Below are 20,685 nucleotides of genomic sequence, written 5' to 3'. Positions count from 1 at the left end.
CTTCACGACATAATACTTAAAGCAAACTGACTTGTCCAAATAGGCATAATCTTCGCACCAGACTCCCTATAAAAGATTTGAATTTGATTGGTTAAATGTTTTGTACTGTTATCCATCTTGAATATATACCTTAGTGTCATTCTGTCATTAATTAAGCAAAACTCAGATTCTAATTAAAAATAAAAAGATACTTATTTAGTTATATGGTGAATGATAAAGCTTTATATCTTATTTAATTATATAAAGATTTTAATATATACACCTTTAAATTAAGTAAATACACACCCATTCTACAAATAATGCAACTTTATTAAACAAACATGGTACAAGTGGTAAAAGATTAACATTAGTAGTTAGTGGATCTGTCCTTTTCAATATTTAAAACAGAAACATGGTTGCACATGTTTTTACATTACATGAAATCTGGGCTTGTGGAATAGTACCCTACTCCTGTCATAGAACTTGAATAAAGATGACCTTAGAAACTGGTTGTTTGGGACAGTGTCACATGGGATGACCAACGATGGTTGCATGTTCTCAATAGGGATTATATCCAGTGATTGGCCGGGCCACCATGAGAAGATATTATTATCCTGACCTTCAAGCCATCATTGTGTGGTTTGAGCTAAATGAGCAACAGCCCCTTCTTGCATGAACTGCCATGTTTTCTAAGCTGATCATTGACAGAGGCAGGTAGAATGCCTTTCTTGAGAATTGTTATGTTTCATCAACAGTGACTTTCCTTTCACATACCACTAGCTGTGACTGCTCAGCTACCCAATTGACACTCCCATTTTATAATAGAACTAACTCCATATTTCGTTATGGCCATCCAGTGTCAGAAAATTGTACAAACCTGGATTCATCAGAAAACTTGTGGTGTCTTAAAAAGCAGGAGGATGTGGTAGCATCATTGATGTTGACATAAGATATTGCCTGAAGTGAGGAATGGCTTCTGTCTAACTACTTTGCCATTGTAGCATATACTATGAAGATAAGGTCTGGTGTTACTGTGGCACAGTTGTACCTATTTTATAGTATAATCATCTGTTTAACATGGGGCTTTCTTCACACTTTTCATGGAATGACAAGTCTATTCTATTCTATTGGTTTTTGGGCACTAAAACTGTACAGAAATTGTTTTCTGACTTGATTAGAACTACATTATCACCATCTTCACTGTAGACAGTTGTACTGAAAATGGTGTGTTGATTTGTTGCTGACTTTGACTACCTTCCCCATCATTCCACTAAGTAACTTCATGAAAATACAGTTAATTCATAGTACTCTCTTGTTTGTGGCATGGCTAGTTGCATTCTGCAGTCTTTACAGAGTTAAGCTGTATTTATATGTCAGGATCACTTGCACATTGTGTCATGAAGATTGTATTTTTATTTTTGGACAGTTTTACTTATTGGTAAGTTGTGTATATGATCTCCAAACTGATGCAGTAATTATAGCTTTGCAGCTGTAAGTATTCATCCAGTTTCATGCAATACACTAAAATATTCTATAATATCTTCTTTTTTGTAAGGCATAGTAAGGTAACATTCAGCTATATCAGATCTTTGTGTTTGATCCAAAATCGCACTTGTTTGACTTAAGTTCATAAATCATATTACACTTACACATTTTTTAGTAACTATTAAGAAAAAAAATAACTTTATTTTTTACTGTTTCAGCCTGAGAGATAAATGCATTCTTTGATTAGTTTGAAGGTCTTACCTGAATTTTTTCAAAATAATTTTGTGTTTCTTGTTTTTAGAGACACAGCCGAGGTAGAGAGAATCCAGCAGAGTGTTTTAAGTTTGAAATTGAAGAGCGTCTGCAGTGTGTTAAATCAGGAAAAGTTAAATATACAAAAAGAATAGACTATCTCCTTTCACTTCCTATCCCTCTAGACCTTGCTGTAAATAAAGGTTTGTTTTTTTTTCATTGAACATTATTGAAATGTATGAATTGATAAATCTTTTTAGAATCTTACGTTGTATATTTTTAATTCAAAAATGTCGACAGATTTCCATTAGTTGCATCCTTTTTTTTTATTCTTCTCTAAAACCTTTATTTAATATCTTCATTTTGTTATACCTACTGGTGTTCTAGAATGTTTGCCTATTGGTAAAAATGAAGATTTGCTCTTTAGCAGCATTTCAGTAGTGTTTTTTGCAGGTTTTGCAGATGTGTATTTGCTGTGTATAGTAAATTTTATTATATTGTGAAGTATGTTTGTCATTTTGTATTTTACATAAGTTTGTAAACATAACTTTATTTATTTATTTTGATAATTAAATTTCCTGACACAGTTTTTTATTATTACTGCACAAAATATCACAATGTTTGAAGAAAAATGGCCATTTAAGTGTTCTGATAAGTCCTTTTGAAACTCAAATGTATTAAATAAAGGCATTCCTACTTATTTTCTAGTATTCACTTTTGATCCATTGGCTTTTAGAAAATAATGGACATTGTGATGTGTTTTTGGCTATATCTGCTTGATAATTAGTTTAAATGATGCAAATATATTGGTGTCTATGAAACATTATGCTCTTCTAAAACATTAATGAAGAGTGGAGTTATTATGCACAAGAACAATAGTCAGTAACTATTTTCTGAAATAAAATACATTGGCAGCCATAGATTTGTCTCTTGTAAATAAGTGTAATAAATGAAAAAACCAGAAAATTACACTAACATGGCTCAGTGGTTAAATATTTGTGTTACAAATATTATATATATTTTTTTTAACATTCAACAGATGAAGTTGCTGCATTTGAAGCTAAGAAAGCTGTAATAGAAGCTAGAGGAGAAAAAATGTACGTTTTTTGATATAATATAAATGTCTGATGAAAATGGGTTGTAAATGGCAATTATAAAATAACAAATATAATATGTCTTTCTTTTCCTTCATATAGTCTAACAGATGTTATATAAGTTAGATAATTTAGATAGTGTAATGAATAAAATAGATAGAAATTAACATTGTAGTATGTACAATTTATCCCTACTGGGCAATCCTAAATTTATAATGTGAGAAATGTGGTACAGTCTAACCTCCACTAATGGTCATTTCTCACTTTTCATACCTGGCAGTTTTTTATCCCCTTGATTGTTTTTCATATATGGCCACTAAACTTTTTGTAATTAAATCAAAACATTTCTGTTAGACAACCACATGCACTCAAATTCAAACTAGAAGTATACAACGAAAATATCCATAAGCAGGTAGCCATGGGTCACTAAAGTTTAAAGAATTTGGCACATACTTAATAGTAAGGTTGTGTAAGATTGATAAATATAATTATCACAATTAGTAGTCTATATGATGACCTAAATTTAATTATTAATTATAACTAATGTTTTATTTATTGTTATACCTAGATATGAACTACTGATTATTTTTTATTATTTATTATTGTTATATTTAAATACTAATACTATTTGTAATATAAAGAACCACTTCTTTTCTATGTGTTTTTCGTTAGCTTACCTCATTAAAAAGATGCATGCGCACATGCACATGGATGAAATAAGTAATAATACCCAGGTGCATACCCTCAAGGTCCACTTAGCATAGATGCAAAATTTCAGGTTTCTAGGTTCTTTCCTCTTGGAACTGTGATAGTCACATTTATTTTCTATGTGGTTTTTGCTAGCTTGCCTCATGAAAAGACGTGCATGCATGTGAATAAGTAATAATAACCAGGTGCACACCCTCAGGGTTTACTTAGTATGTATGCAAAATGTCAGGTTTCTAGGTTCTTTTTTCTTGGAGCTATGGCAGTCACACACAGACCCACAGACACTCCCATTTATTGTTATAGATTATTGTTATTGTTATACTTAAATACTAATAAGTTTTTATACTGTGTTACTAATTAATTATGAATATAAATTACTATTTCAAGAACAAGATTCTATATGATCTTCAGATTTTTCAGAAGCTGTTGGTTGTTCACAGTTTACAAGCCTTTAATGACCTTAACACTAGTCAGGCAAAATATATCTGTGTTTTGTCAATATTATAGCCTAACAATAAACTCATAAGGGGGTTCAGTATTTGTGGTGCATGACAGTTCAATGATGGAGACATAAGTTAGATAATATAAGATAACACTTGATTGCCATTTTAAAATGATTATCCAATAAAATTAGCTTTCACAAACAAAGCATCTTTGTTCTTTTTTTCTTTTCTATTTGCAAACTTCAAAAAGTGCACAAAGGTCAATAACTGCACTGTGTGTGTACTGAAGTGTGATGATAACTTTGAAAAAATCTAGTCTTAACTCTAGAAAAAAATTGTTCATGCCTTGAAGCTGTTAGTCAAGGGAAAAGCTGTAGAAAAGGTGCTGAAGAAATGGGTGTAGACAGACTCAAATTGAAGAGACTTTGAAAAGAATACAAGAAAATATGACAGAATGTGAAAATAAAATAAACCCAAACAGAAAAAGACATTGATTAAGGATGGGAATGAACAAATATACTTATGTCTAGAAGGATAAGTATTTCAGGACTACTTATAAAAGTATGAAAATAAAATAAAAACTTTGCCCTATTTGCTTAAAAATAATAATAATAACTTTGTTAATATATTTATTTTCTACATTTGCTTCCTAGTCTTTGAAATATCTATGTGGAACATAGAAACCCTAACTCAACAGTCACTACTATTAAACAGTCAATAACATCCCAGCCTTTGGCTGATTGCATAACTGTGTGTGTATCGGTGGTGATCAAAGTGCATGTCACAATGTTTTACAAAATTACATTCAAAATTTAAATAAACAACATTATTACCAATTTATGTCAGTAAATTTGACATAAAAATGTAGTTAATAAATCATATTTTTAATTTCTTAATTTCAAAAGGAACTATTTAGATAAATTCTCAGTCTTCACTTGTATATATCATGTGACACTTGTTCACTCTGAATTGCCCATTTAAAGATTCTTTCTGACGCTATTTGACTTTTGAGTTTTATTACAAATTATAAACTTATAGTATAGATATGACTGATACAGATGTAAGTTTTATGAATGAGCCTAATGCTGTTTAGGATAAATAATTGTAATTTTCTCTTACTATCTGCAACCATTCTAGAAAAAAAAAAACAGGGTAATTTAGATTTGTTTCATATTTTTTTGAGGTGGTTATAAAGCCAGTCAAATGGACAGAGCCCATATAGTGTTAGGATAAAGAAAATGACATGATATGTAAGTCCCCCAGTGGGACAGCAGTAAGTCTATGGACTTGCGATACTAAAATAAAGGGTTCGAATCCCCTTGGTAGACACAGCAGATATCCCATTGTGGCTTTGCTACAAAAACTAAACAAACAAATAAAATATAAAGTTTTACTGAAAAAATTTCATATTCATTTAGGATGTTCTAGAGGTTATGTAAATGAAATATGAAACTCGCAGATGAGAAAAAAAAACATTTTTATTCTTAACATGAAAATCACCTTGCACTCAGATTATTAGAACCTGAGTCAGTCTGACTAAATTCAGAGAGTAATCTTTTGAGTAGAAATACTTTATTCAAAATTCTTATTTTTTGTGTACAATATTCTTGCAATGTTTGCTGAAAGCTTACCAAATTTTGGGAAGATACATTTAGTAAATTCAGAATTATAGAATTTATAGTAAACATTGATCCTCTAGTACTGGCTTGGTCCAGTGAACTCACCCATACATATAGGATTTAAAGAAGTTATACTGTAGTAATTTAAATATCAGTAAGTCAGCTAGATTTGGCAGTGATATCCAAATCAAGATATTTGTGTGCGATCATGTTGTAGTAGTCTGTTCATGCAACTATAGGAGATGAACTTGCCCTATTGAATATGTGTATTTCTTCATATTGGTTATTTAGGTAATCAAGAAACTTGACCACCTGTTCTTCATTCTTAAATACAATAAATGTATCATCCAGATATCTTTTATACACTATTGTTTTGAATCCTTCAGGACATTCTTGTGACCAGATCTTTTCTTGATAACATATTTTCTAACATAGGGGCCAAACTAGGTCCCATACGAATTCCATCTCTTTGTTTGTATACTTTTCCATTCAACAAAAAAATGTGACTGTTTTGTTACTGTTTCACAAAATGTTTGAAATGTTTCTTTGGGTATACTGTCAAAGTTACCTTCATTATTGTAAATCAAGTTTACACTTGATTCAGTGATATATTAGTAAATATAGATTCTACATCAAAATTAGTAAATATTAAATCATGGTCAAACATAACTCTGATGTTATTAACAAACTCAGAACTGTCTATCCAAATATACTCATTACATATAAATTCCTTTAAAACATTACTCAAAAATTTTGATACTTTATAATTATAGCATCCAATATTTAATATGATAGGTCTCATTGGACAATTTGTTTTGTGTATTTTTGTAATACAGAAAACATACTAGCATGTGAACAAGTGGTCTTATTTCTTTGTATAATTGTTAATTTATAATATTTTCCTTAAAAATATATTAAAATCCAAATATTCAAATATCAAAATTTGGTTTTAGTATTTCTTAAAAAATTTTTTATTTAGATATTTGTTGCAGCTGTAACATCATGAAATGCTCAAGGAGCATTTTTCTTATTTTGACTGATTTTATAGCCTTTTTTTTCTTCTGTTTTTAATTTGTTTATTTTGCATTTATTTGTTGTCTTAGACTGGTTTGCTTCTAATATTTTGATTCATTGATCAAAAATGGCACTTCTAGGCTGTGTACTAAAAATTGTGAGTTCTTTAAAAATATTTAAAATCATTATTATAGGCAACGATGACAGTGAAAGCATTTCCTTTACTCATGGCTTGGTTGGTGTGTGTGTGTATGTTGTGCTGTTTATCTGGCAAAATTGAAGCACTATCTTTAATGACAAGTTACCAATAACACATTTATGTAAACATGCCCAGTAAAGTAAAGGTAAAAATGTGTTATGGGTATGGTCACACCAGTTTCTATGGCCCTGCATATAGAAGGCATCAGTCAAATAACCAGAAAGAAGTCATACTGTATTATTTCTATTATAGCGTTACAATCAGGGTTTTAGTGCAGTATTCTGCAACCCTTAGATTATCTAAAATGAGCTAACCCCCACTCCATGGAGTAGATATGGAGCTGAGCATGTACTAGCTTTTGTGGAATAGACATAGTAGTGTGTAATATTTACAGGAGGATCAGTGCATGTCTACTAATTCATCTGGTTTACAAAGAAGATGCTTACTGCGTGCAACATGCGGATGTAAATTTATAAATATTATATGAGGAAAGGTATATTCTATACTAGGTATGGGATAGTAAAATATAATGATAGTAATATAATCAAACTTTCATTAGCTCATCTAGAACAATGATAGTGAATGTTGCTTAAATGATATTCAGGTGACAAATGTTGTGGATTTTATTTATCTATACATTTGTACTCTTTAATGTCAAAAGAGAAATTAACAAGTCTTGTTGTTCAGCTATCAATTATTACTAAGATATTATATAGCATTTACGAAAAGTGCAGTACATTGGATATCTCCCATCAACTTGTGTTTCATTTGAGATGGGACTAGTTCTCTTATAATTTCTTATTAATCAATCCAGTATTGTTAGCTGATTAAACTGTCTCAATACAGTTGCTTTTCTGTTATCAACTAACATCCTTTCTAAGATAGATTCTTTCTTTTTTTTGGGCAAATCCTTTATCTTCTCAAACATTTTAATCACCTTGCTTCCTTTATAACAATGAATAAATCTTAAATATTTTACCAAAGTTATTGTTAATAGAAAACTATGAGGTTTCTGGTTATATACTGCAAGGGTTGGGAGAAGAAATGCTTAATTTTTTCACATTACATTATGGTAGTATTTAATATAGAATGCTTTTGTATATTTTAGTTCCAATAAATAAAATTTGTATATTAGTGACTTTCATGATTTATTTTGAGCATAACATAAACAATTTTGATAAGATCAAAACTTCATGTGAGGTTGTTATGATTTCCAAAATAAACTCCTTATTAAAGGTTTATTTTCCTTCTTACAGTGATCCTAATGCAGTTATTAGGCCAAAAATTCCACTATCAGTATGCTTGGAAAACTTTGCTGCTCCTGAAACTCTTGAAGATTTTTTTAGCACAGCCATAAATGCAAAATCCACAGCTCTGAAGTAAGTGGTTGTTATATATATATATATATATATAGTAGTAAATACTAGTATTATATAATTTCTTAAAATGATGGGATTTAATGTACAGGATTTGTTTTGATCAAATTCTCAAAACATGCATTAAACAATACAGCATTTATAATGGCTGGAGACGGCTTAAATGGGTAATGAAGAAAAACTTTAATATAAGTTTAACATGACAGCAAATGTACAACGTTTCGACAAGGTTTTGTCATCGAATTTGAATACAGCATTTAACTTTTTCCTGATCAGAGGGACCTCAGGTCACTTTGTGTATACAATCACAAATTAATGTTCAAACTTAAATAAAAATGTAATTCTTATTCTATTTTAACTTTTTTTTTTTTTTACTCAAAGTATTGCAGAACTGAAATTTTAGTTATATAAAATTCTTATCTGGTTTATTTTCATAAATTAAAATTCCAACATTGATTAGCTTGACATTTATTTATGTTTCTTTAGTTTCTGTTTGCCAAACTGTGAATATATTAGTTGAAATCACATTGCACTGACCAGAGAGGTATTGGAAACTTTGATTGCTTTTAAGCTTTGAAAAGAGATATGGCTTAAAAACAGTAATTGATACAAAGGGGGAGATGCTATACAATCTAAATTCAAATAGTGGTGTCTGAATATTAGTTACACTTTTGAAAATGGTGAAATGGATGTGGTGAAGGGTAGTAAAGCAACATCAAGACAATTTTGTCTTGATTAATTAGACGCTTGGCATTTTTTTATAGTTGCTGATGCCATTATTTTCATTCCTGGTAATGTTTTTGTATTATATTATGTTTGTTTTGAAAGTCTACAGGAATATTCTTCTATGACAAGACAACAAGTAAGGATACTGAGGATCGATAAGTATGATAATCCAAGGATTGCAGCAACAAACTCAAATGATGCAAATACTACATTATTGGATATATCATTAAGCATATTCCATTCAAACAAAACATACAACTACATTAATTTCTTATTTATTGATAATAAACTAAGTACTAGATAAAATTTGATCTTAACCAACAATATTGTTGGTAAAATATGTCATTATCATTCCCAATAAAGGTGATGGTGTTGCAATATTGAAAGGTGAGGTTATTATTTAACCATACTGTGCTTGTATGATTCACAGTGGGAAATTGACTACTTCAATTGGCAAAATAAAGTGTCAAAATAAATATATTGATGAATATTATGCAAGTTAAAACAAGTTAGATATATATATAAAATAAATCTTTCTTGTCAGTAATATAAAGGAATAAAGTCTAAGAGTAAAGGAAGTATTTAATTGTTTTTCAAAATGATGTTTAACAAAATTTATATCTTATGACCTAAGAAAATGATACAGACACTATATAAAATGTTATTAATTTTTTCACAGAAATTATACACTGTTTAGAAAGTTTGTATGAAATTTCATGCAATTTGGTTAAGTATTTTCATTGTGAGTGAGGAAAATAATAGATGATATCAATAATATTTTTTTATGGTATTTTATATATATATATATTGCGAACCATGGTGTCTGTCCAAGCATCTGTCTGTCTCTCGTATGAAAAGATGCACATACAGGCAAAGGCTCAACATTCACTTTTGAAATGACAGGAGAACAGGCATGAATAATATTGATGCCAAATTTTATTTTGCAAGCAGGATATTCTACACTAACTTGTTATGAATTAATCACACTATCATTGACATTTCAAAATGTAATGTAAGTTAAAGAAAAAATTTTCATTTACCATATGTTATTCCTGAGCAGCTTTTAGCATGAATGGAATGCTAAAAAATTACTTTTCATGGTGGGTGGTACAAGTAGCTCAGAGCTTTGGCTCTGATTGAAACCAAGAGTGCAACACAATTTCCCAAAGTCTCAGAAATAATTTAAATTGATAGATTAACTCAAACTTTTTCTGTCACTTGGAGATGATGGTGATGTTTGACAAGACACATTTTTATTTACTGAAGCTTCTAACATCTTAGTATACACTTGTTCCATCGAAATCTGGAAATAATATAATCATATTTATTAAATAATGCTATAGTAACTTCAATAGCTAATTTACTTAAAATATTCAGCAAAGGGATAAGTAGGAGAAAGAAATAGAATAAGTAGCAAAAATTACAAGATGCCTGAGACTTTAAATTATAAGTCTAACTATTAGCAAATGACTGAGTGTTAAGTGAAGCTATTTGAAATGACTTATGATCTAAGGATGTTTGTAAGTCATTAAGAGACAGGCAGTCTTTTGCTATGATTAAGTAATCTTTCTTTAATGCAGAGTTCAAGGTCTGAAGATCCTGTTGTAAATAAAAATGTTTTTTGTCTTGTCAATCATCTTCATATTCATGATTAATTTTTGTTTTCTTGATTATAAATCCATTGCTAGTATCAATTCACATATTATATCCCTGCAACAGGTACAAGTATATACTGTGTTACCTTTATTAAAAAGAAGTAATTTTGTCCTATTGATGGAAGAAACATCTAAATACAAAAATAAAGAAAAAATGTCAACATTGTTCTTTTTCTCCAGTGTCATGCAAGCATTGATGATCATAACTTTCCCTTTTTCTTTGTCACTGGTGTTTTTCAACAATTCTGTGTTGTTATTCATGGTTCCTAATCATTTTGTGAGTCCATCAAGCATCTTTATTTTATTTTTGTTTTGTTTTACTTTGCTTCTTTTTCCTTCTATCTTGTTGGTTGTTACTATGTGCTCCTCCTTTTCTCTCCTCATCACATGACCTATGAAATCAGTTTGTCTTTTTCTTATTTTCTTGATGAAGTTGGGTTGGGTTATATCAATACTTGTTCCTGACTTTTCTTCTTAGTCAGTTCTATTCACATATTTCAGCTCCTTCAATTTTTTTTCAAAATCCTTTGTTATTGTCCTGCCAGATACCTTAGTGTAATCATTAGGACACATGTATAAATCTTATTATACATCATCTGCTCTTTCAGTTAATGTCCTTAGTATATATATATATTATTATTATTAGACCCTATCTCCTTGTTAAGTTTATTAAATTTTTCGTTATTTGCCTTTGCTTGTCTTCTTTTTTCCATCAGATAAATGTATTTCATTTGTCATCCACTTATATCTACCTTTTCTCTTTTTTTTTGGACGATGGTTTCTTCTGCTTACTGATTGATTGAAACTTTCAGCTGTTCTCATTGAAATTCTCTTTGTTCTATATTTGACAAAGCATTGTAAGTTTTTGAACTACTATTTTGAATTTTTCTTTTAGCATTATATCAGATTGTAATAGATCCATGTCTAATCAGTGTTTTTGTTGGGTTTTTTATATTGCTGGAACTGTGTATTTCCAATAATCATCTCTGAGTTTTTGCCCATTCTATCAGATTTTTCCCCTTTTATATTTCTGGTTTCTGATCTGTATGATCCTACAGAATCATACACCCAACCATTTCTAATTTTTGTTTTAAAGTCTTCTATTATAATTACAATGTCTTAAGATTAGCAATGAAGTTGAGCTTGTTCTAAGTGGAATAAAACCTTTCAAGATCTTCTGGTCAACCAGTTGTTGGTGTATAAACTTCTTTGATATTGAGTGACATGCTATTTAATTTCACAAGTAAAATTCTGTTGGAGGTGGCCCAGTTTCACAGCATTTTGCTCTTAATCGAAGTTTGCACCAACTCCCTTCTCATGCTTATCTCCCCCTGAGAATATGATTGTATGTTTATTTGTTGTTAATTCTGTGTCAGTCCACTTCACTTCACTTACTCTCAGTATATTATTAACCTTTGCATTTCTTGTTTAATATTGTCTAGTTTTCGTTTTTGAAATAGTATTCTTACATTCCACATTGCTAATTTTAATTTTGTTTCCAATGTGGGCAGTAGCTTGTTAACAGTTTGATGTCACCTGTCTCATATGGTGGCCCCTGCCAAGCGAGATGATTTTACTATTGGAACCATTCTTCACACTGTTGTATCTGTCATTTAAGAACTATTGGGTCATGATATTCATGGCAGATACAAAAGTGGTTTGCTATTGCTTTCCTTTGGATTTATTTAAGGTTTAATCCTTTAGCCTTTTATTAAAAACCTGATCCACAAGGCAGTAGGGGGCTTCACAACTTCTTTTAACATCTTCAACGTAACCTAGGATGGCCTTCATGGTTATCATAGTGGCCCGGTGAGATAAACTCTTACTACCATATTTAATTCAAATCCAGCAATCCTCTACTTGTCATGTTCCCCATCTCCCATGATGTAGACATGGAGGTTGTTGGTGGTGTTTTTTTGGGGAATGAGGGGCATTACAGGAGTGAATTATTGCTGTGTTTCTTATACTTGTGAAAAGAAGGAATCATGATTGATATTAAATATGTTCTATAATCTAACCCTCACTAATTATTATTTTAATGTTAAGTTCTCATTTTACTCATTGGTTAATGATGAGATTGGTATAAACCTAAAAGTTGTGATGTGTAGATAATCAATTAACTCTCTCAACATGGGCTTGGTTGAATTGACCAATCACATGACCACTTTGTAATTGTTATAGTTTTGATACTACTAACTTTTAATATAATTTGTATCTTCACAAAATTTGGCAGACTTTCAGTAAACATTACAAGTCTTCTATAAACAAAAACCAGATTTTTTGACAAATTATCTTTACTTAAGATTTGTCCATGAATCTATCAAGTCTATTTTTTTTTACTAGTCTGAGTGCAAAGTGATTTTCATATTAAGATATAAGATACTTTTTTTCATCTTAAAAATCTCAAATTTCATTTACATAATCTCTAAAACCTCCTGAATACATTTCTCTACCCTAACTTTATATAAGGCTGGTCAGTTTGACCTGACCTCATAAACACCAGAAAAAAATTTAAATAAATCTAAATCTCTTTTTTCCTTTTTCTTTCTAGTATGACTTCAAATTCTAATATAAAACTACATTTATTTATCCTAAATAGCTTTACACTCATAATGGTATACATTTAATTGTACTTATATTTTATTGTTTTATTGCCTTTGAACCTTGTCTAATTACTGTTTACACCATTATATATTGTAAATCACTTGCCAAACATGCACTTCACATTATGCTATCAAATTACATTACGCATGAGCATACCTCAAGGAAAAAATTTTATTATATCATTATTATTATTTGTTTTACCTAATCTAACCTGAACTAACCTAAAGAATTTCCTATTTTTACATTTTAATTACTTTTATAATAATAAATAAACAAAGAATACACATAAAAAACAAGTAATAAAGTACTTACTTAGGCTTTTTTTTTATGTCGACTATTGATGACACTCAAGCCTACTTTTCTGATACTAATGGTAGTAGTGCACTAAATAATTTTTATTTAATGAAATAATGTACCAAAGAACACAGAATAATAATGTGCAAAAAGCAGACAATCTCCCATAACTATCACAATTTTTCTGGCTTTCTAATTATGTGACAAGAGCCGTTACAAATTCGTCCAAGCCAGTAGATGTGTTTCCTGGGGAGAATGAAGCTTGAATAGGTAGTGAAATAGACAGTTCTTTGTATAGAAAACAATGTAATATAATATATAATTTGATAAACTAATACTTTGGCTTTGTATTGATATAAATAATATAGTTTTAAATGTGAGAGAGAACTATTGACGAATCCTGAAAGAGAGGATGTGACAAAAAGGATCTGATTTTCTATTTGATGGCTCTGTAATTAAACAAGATTGAAGGCTATGAAAATTATGCTTTGCCTGACTAATGACAGCATTATAATGAGTAACTTATGTTAAATTTCATACTTATTGGATGGGTTGTAAATAAATTAGAGAAGAGGGAATGCCTAGAAAAAAAATGTCTGGTATCACACAAGGGGAAATTCAAGATTTTTTCAAATATTGCTTTATAAAATTAAGAACTTAAAACTTGTATACTATTAAAATATGGATTATTAGCTACAATTTTATGCTATACTAATTATTTTAAAGTAGTTTAAATTTTATATGTAATTCAATAAAAACCTCATTTCATACACAGTAAACGATGCCTGTGGTAAAGAGGGTTAACATATATTTTGAGTTAAATGGAGGTGTTGATTTAAAAAAAAATTTAATTGAATTTATTAGAAAAGTAAAATTTTTATTTCTCGCATATTTCAAATGTTTAGTAAATACAGCAATAATTGGAAAACGAAAACCCACTCTGTAGAATTTCATTTAAATACTTTTTCAGTAAATGTTTTTTATCTTGCTCCTTATTTTGTATATTTGAGTTACATATTTTTATTGTCTTATAATTTAAATAAGATGTGTCAGATAGCACAACATGAAAAGAACTTTATATCAGCCTTTTCCTCTCTTCAGTATAAATTGACCACATGTAATAATAGAGTTCAATGAAACTGACTAGCTGTGTGAACTTTGTCCTACTTCGTATTAACCATCAAACCACTTGAAGATATTTTACCTTCAATGTTATATTGTGTGTTTCCATCATCAGCATCATAGCATGTTCCAATAGCTTGATAGTTATATTTCACAGTAAAAGTTTGTTCATTGCTGTATTTATTTGATGTACTCAGTTTTCAGTTCCTCTGGTGCTATTTTAAAAAATTTATCATGGAAATATTTTCATTTATTTCTTGATTACATTGCCCTGTCCCAAACGTATGGCTGCAAATAAAAAACATTTCTTCATAAGACATTTTTTATCAGACATAATTTCAGTTTTGTCAGATATATTATGTATGCTAAAATATGTACGCTGTAACATCATACTTTCATATAATATAATATAAATGTAAGCACAGTTTGCACAAACTGGCTCCTTATTTTTGCAAAATAGACATTCAAATTGTAGCATAAATGTGCATATGTAGAATTGTGTCTAGTATATATTAAGTTTCAATATTTAAATGAAAATAATAGTTCTAATTCTATTTGAAAATTAATTTGGTGTAATTTGCAAAGAAAATTGAAAAAATGTTTCAACTTTTATTTCTATGCAGCTCCAACTAGTCTTGTCTGCAAACAAAGCATTTGTCAATTTCTTATAGAATTTTCTGCACATCACAAATTATATTTGTTAAGAAACAATCATTCCATGAAAATATAATTATCCATGTCTTTTGTTTCAAGTTCAGAAGACTTGGAGAAAATCCAGTTATTCTATATGTCATCTTGTATAAGATTGTTGTAAATATAAGTACTATTTACATACTGCACATAACACATTGTTTATGGTGAAAACTTGTTATATATGTATTTAAGAATTTACATAATTTACTAATATTTGACTCAAAAATGTTGTTTACACACTGTATACAATTATACATACATCTGAGATATAAGCAGTACGTATACTCTTGTATATAAATGAAATTTCTAAGTCTGCAAAACCTGTGTTAGTAATCCCAAAACAAGATGTATAAGTTTGTGTACTGAGTAAATATGAGAGTAAATACTGTGTATACCTGTACAAAAATATAAAGTATTTAATATTTACATACTGACATAATGAACTGGGATTTCTTGTCAATAAAGAAAATGTATAGTGATAGTTACATATATAGGTCAATATATAGGACATGTATATGCAATATTCGTGTACAGAATTGAGTGGTAATAAATATGACATGGAAAAAAAAACTTTGAAACACAGAAAAATTTGTTACTGATACATAATCAGACAAAATGTATTGGGACATTAAGTGTTAAATAGTATAAAAAATCATGTTTTATAATGCATATTAGTGATTTACAAGAATATTGTGAGTATTATATGTGAAGGGTTTTGCAAACTGAAACATATTTTGTTTTTTTTTCATTTTTGCACATTTCAATAGTTTCCCATTGCACTAGCAACAAAATGAGGTTCCTTTATCAGCATATATCAATTATTTTGTTGTCCTAATGTTTTTCTTTCTCTTTCAATTTGTTTTTTATATCTACTTGAATCTGGTCTAACAGCCACTTTTTATTTATCAAACCTCATTTCTGATAGGTCTGTATGCTGTGCTTGAGGTCCATAATCAATATTTTTTAACTGCTTCTCCTGCATTTCCTCACTTTGCCCAGTTGTCATTGAGATTCCATAGCTTGAGGTATAACAGTCTCCATAACTGCTGGAACTCATCCACCATCAACAATCATGGTTATACATGATTTCTGTTTAAATCAACCTGTCCTATTTTCTCAACTAATCTTTTTTTTTCTTCTTCTTTACTAGCACGTGAAAGCTTGTAATATAAACAATATTCCTACTGTTAAAAAAAATGTCTAATTATTTATATTTCTTATTATTATAAGTTTTATGTTTATAATTATTATTACTGTAGTTGATTGCATTTTTAAGTTTTAATAGTCTTAAAAAAAATTTGTGCTGATTATATTCTCGTTTAACTAATCACTCAAAAAAAAAAACCTTTTAGACCACTATTTTGGTTAGATAACTTAGTAATCTATATTATAAGGTAATTTACACTCCTAATAATTCCTTTATATCTGGTGAAATTGGAGTTTTTCATTGTGGGGATCTGAAGAACAGAGTAAACTTCATCCTGCTGTGAATAGCCATTTCCAGCTGCTGCAAATCCCAAACTATTGTAGCATTGATGTGGTTCTGACTTCTGGCAGTTGTCTCCTATTGGAATGATTTATAACTAATTTTAATGTTTGTCCACACTTACCTCATTTGAAGAAGAAATAAATTTTTAAATCAAACCAATATTTTTTATAAAATAGTAAGCCACTATTTGTTATGTGCAACATGGAAAATAAACTAAGTAGCCTAATTTCTGTAATGAAATGCTTTATGTCAACAATTCTTCTACCTTCTAGCTCTTAAAGCTTTTCTTCTTTTTTGCTCATAAGTGGAAGGGATTCAACTGAGAATAGTACTGCTCTTCCCTGAAGTTGTAAATTTCTATTGTGTGTTTCCACAGTTTCTGAAACTCATTTCAGTATATATTTCTTGTACTTGTTTTCAGTCCATCATTGTAATATTGTATATAATTTGATTGTGCAAATAGAAACTTACGCATACCTTTTTTGTAAAAAATTTGTATGGCAGAAGCTGTTACACAAAATAAATTTACAAAGGAGATGAAAAGTTTGCATGAAACTATATGAAATGAGAATAACATTTAAAAGACTTTATTATGTGTAAAAAATATAATAATACTGTTTTTAATATTTCTATAAATTTATAACCTTGAAAATACTACTGTACAATGCTTCTCACTAGGCCACATAATCTATCTTTACCTTGTCAAATAGAAATCAAACCTTGTTCAGCAACTTCAAAAAGGCCATAATTTTAGTCTAGCTCTTCTAAAACATTTTTTATTAAGCAGTAATATTACCAAACTAAATGTTATTTACACTTATAAACTGTATAAAAATAATTGTACAAATTATGAATAACTTGATATATTTCATGTTTGCTGTGATGAGAATGAATGTCAAATAGTGCTGATTTGGATCACAGAGGATGTAATATGTAATACCAGACAAATTATCCCTTAAAGTATGCAAATAAACCTATTTGAGAGAAAGAAAAAGAGAAAAAAATTAAATAATAAGCATACCTTTCATTTTCTTGCTGAAGATTTAATGATGTTTATATTTCACTTGTGTCATCAGGTGTATGCGAATTACAGGGCTTATAATAAGATGACCGTACTTTTTCCCATTCTTTTATCTTTCTTAAGATACAAACCACATCTATTCTGTTTTCTAACTCTGATATTTCGTGTTTGCCATTTTTACATCATATGCATGCAGTAATCTTACTAAGAGCAACAAATATTTACTGTTTGCACATGCATTTATATAATGAGTTTTTCATCTCAGCTTTCATCCCTGTTGTCCAGTCAGAAAATGGCCTCAAGGCATTTTATAAGTCTTTTATCTTCTGCTGGGGATATGAAACTAGTTTGTCCTTCTTCAATGTGGGCCTGGTGTGTTTTGGAGGTTAGATCACTGACTTGCAATCTGTGAGTCGTGGTGAATGTGTTCTCCCCTTTAACTGTAGGGGGGGGAGCATTACATGTGATAGTCAGTCCCACAGTTTGTTGATAAAAGAGCAGCCAGAGAGGTGAAAGTGGGTGGTGTTGACTAGAAGCCTTCCCTCTGATCTAGCACTGCTAAATTAGGGATGGGCTAGGACAGATAGCTCTCCTGTAGCTTTGCATGAAATTCAAAACAAAACAAATTTTCTTCAGTGCAGTGATAAATATAGTCCAGTGGTCACTGCAGTCTTTACCAATAATATAATAAGTATCACTACAAAGAAGTTGTTCATTTCTAACATCTAGTTGTATGAATTGGCTTACAAAAACCTAGTGGTAGATATGTCATAAAAATTGTGTTAAAATCATGGTTGTATTTTTCAGTTAAAGTAATTATGTCTTTTTGTCAGGATTTCTTCTTTATATAATGGGTTTTCTGTTTTTGGTACATCATATTTTTTCAAATAGTGTTCTGCTGTTGTGTTTCCTTTGTGAAGATTCTGAACGTAATGGTATTATTTAACTCTCTCTCCATGGGCACCTTTTTCTCTGCATGTCACAATGTTTTAATGAGTTACATTCAAAATGTAATTAATCTACTTTCTTTTCATGGTATGCCAATAAATATAGCATAAAAATGTAGCTATTAATCCATATTTTAATAGTATACAAGTTTTAAGTTCTTAATTTTATAAGGCAGTATTGGGAAAAAAATCCTGAATTTCCCCTAGTGTGACACGAGACATTTTTTCTCGAGGCATTCCCTCTTCTCTAATTAATTTACCACCCTTTCAATAATTATGAAATTTAATGTAAACTACTTATTATAATATTTTAATTGCTCAGGCAAAGCATAATTTTCTTAGCCTTCTGTTTTATATGGTTACAGAGCCATGAAGTAGACAATCAGACTTTTCTTGCCATGCCAAATTGCCACATCTTCTCGTTCAGAAATTGCCAAGAGGTCACTCTGATGTTCAATACCATATTATTCATAACCAATAGAAAGCCAAGGTTTTCATCTATCAAATTATGTATTGTATTATGTTGTTTTTTTAAAGAAAATTGTCAATTTCACTTTCATTTCAAGCTTGATTCCCACAGCAGACACACATCGATGTGTTTAGATGAAGTTTTAATGGCTCTTGTCGCACAGTTAGAAAGCCAGAAAAATTATGAGAGTTATGAGACATTGTCTGCCTTTTTGCATGTTAGTATTCTGTGTTCTTTGGTGCATTATTTAATTAAATAAAAATTATTTAGTGCAGTACTACCATTAGTATAAAAAATAGGGTAATGTGTCATTGACAATCGACAGCAAGACCCAGCTAAGTACTTTGTTCTTGTTTTTCATGTGTATTCTTCATTTATTATTATAAAAGTAACTAAAATGTAAGCAAGCAGCTTGTGTGTAATGTGATTTGATAGCATAATGTGAGCTGCACATTCACCAAGTGATTTACAACTTATAATGATGCAAATAGTAAATAGACAGGGTTCGAAAGTAATAAAACAATAAAATTTGAGTAAAATTAGATGTATACTGTTATTAATGTAAAGCTATTTAGGATAAACAAATGTAGTTTCAAAGCACAATTTGAAGTCATTCTAGAAAGAAAAAAGAGTAATTTCGATTTGTGTGTGTGTGGTTATGAGGTCAGTCAAATTGACCAACCTTGTATAAAGTTAAGGAAGAGAAAATAACAGATAAAATATAAACTTTTACAGAAAAAAAATGTTTGAAATGTATTTAGGAGGTTTTACAGATTATGCAAATAAAATTTGAGATTTTTGAGACAAAGAAAAGTATTCTTAATCTTAATGTCGAAATCACTTAGCACTTGGACTGGTATATAGAAATACTATATATTTACAGGCTACTCTTTTAGTAAAAATGCTTCATTAAAAAAATCTGATTTTTGTTTACGAAAGACTTGTAATGTTTACTAAAAGTCTACCAAATTTTGTGAAGATACATAAAGTGTATTAAAAGTTATAGTATGGAAACTATAACGAGTACAGAATGGTTAGGAGATTTGTCGATTCGAACAACCTCACAGCGAGAGAGCTACCCACAATATCCTGTGTTTGAAATTTTTATTTTTGATCAACTACAACTCTGAACTGTAGAAGCATTCACTGCATAGTTATACTTGATGATATTAATAATAAAAAACATTGAGTAATTATTGTTATAATACTTTTGAAAAATATATATTCAAATTGTCATTTATCTCTCTCCCTGGCTCCCTTTATCCAAAATGTTAAATAAGTTAAATATCATCATTAGAAGTACAATAACTCAACTATGAACTCCTAATGTTTAGCTAATGTATTTCTCAAGGTACAAGCAATTAATGCTACTGTATTGAACATTTGAACAGTGCATTACAGAAAATAAAAACACAAAACAGTAATACTTAAACACCCACACAGACATGGTGGAATGTATTTATATATATATATATACACTGAGTGGTATATATATA

At 29.7% G+C, this 20,685-nt stretch overlaps 1 protein-coding gene across 2 annotated transcripts in view; it reads left to right on the top strand.

Annotated features, from left to right (window-relative positions):
* LOC106464967 (ubiquitin carboxyl-terminal hydrolase 5-like) overlaps window positions 1-20,685 on the top strand; it is a 206,504-nt gene that overhangs the window by 131,438 nt on the left and 54,381 nt on the right. For both annotated transcript variants that reach the window (XM_022392775.1, XM_013925142.2), the window contains exons 12-14: window positions 1,766-1,919; window positions 2,756-2,813; window positions 8,050-8,172. In XM_022392775.1, the coding sequence (XP_022248483.1) occupies window positions 1,766-1,919; window positions 2,756-2,813; window positions 8,050-8,172 (335 nt within the window). The remainder of the gene's footprint in view (window positions 1-1,765; window positions 1,920-2,755; window positions 2,814-8,049; window positions 8,173-20,685) is intronic.

This window comes from Limulus polyphemus, unplaced genomic scaffold, assembly GCF_000517525.1.
Source record: "Limulus polyphemus unplaced genomic scaffold, Limulus_polyphemus-2.1.2 Scaffold1796, whole genome shotgun sequence".
Classification (NCBI taxonomy): Eukaryota; Metazoa; Arthropoda; class Merostomata; order Xiphosura; family Limulidae; genus Limulus; species Limulus polyphemus.
Note: the sequence above shows the minus strand (reverse complement) of the source record. Positions and strands in the feature narration are given on the sequence as shown.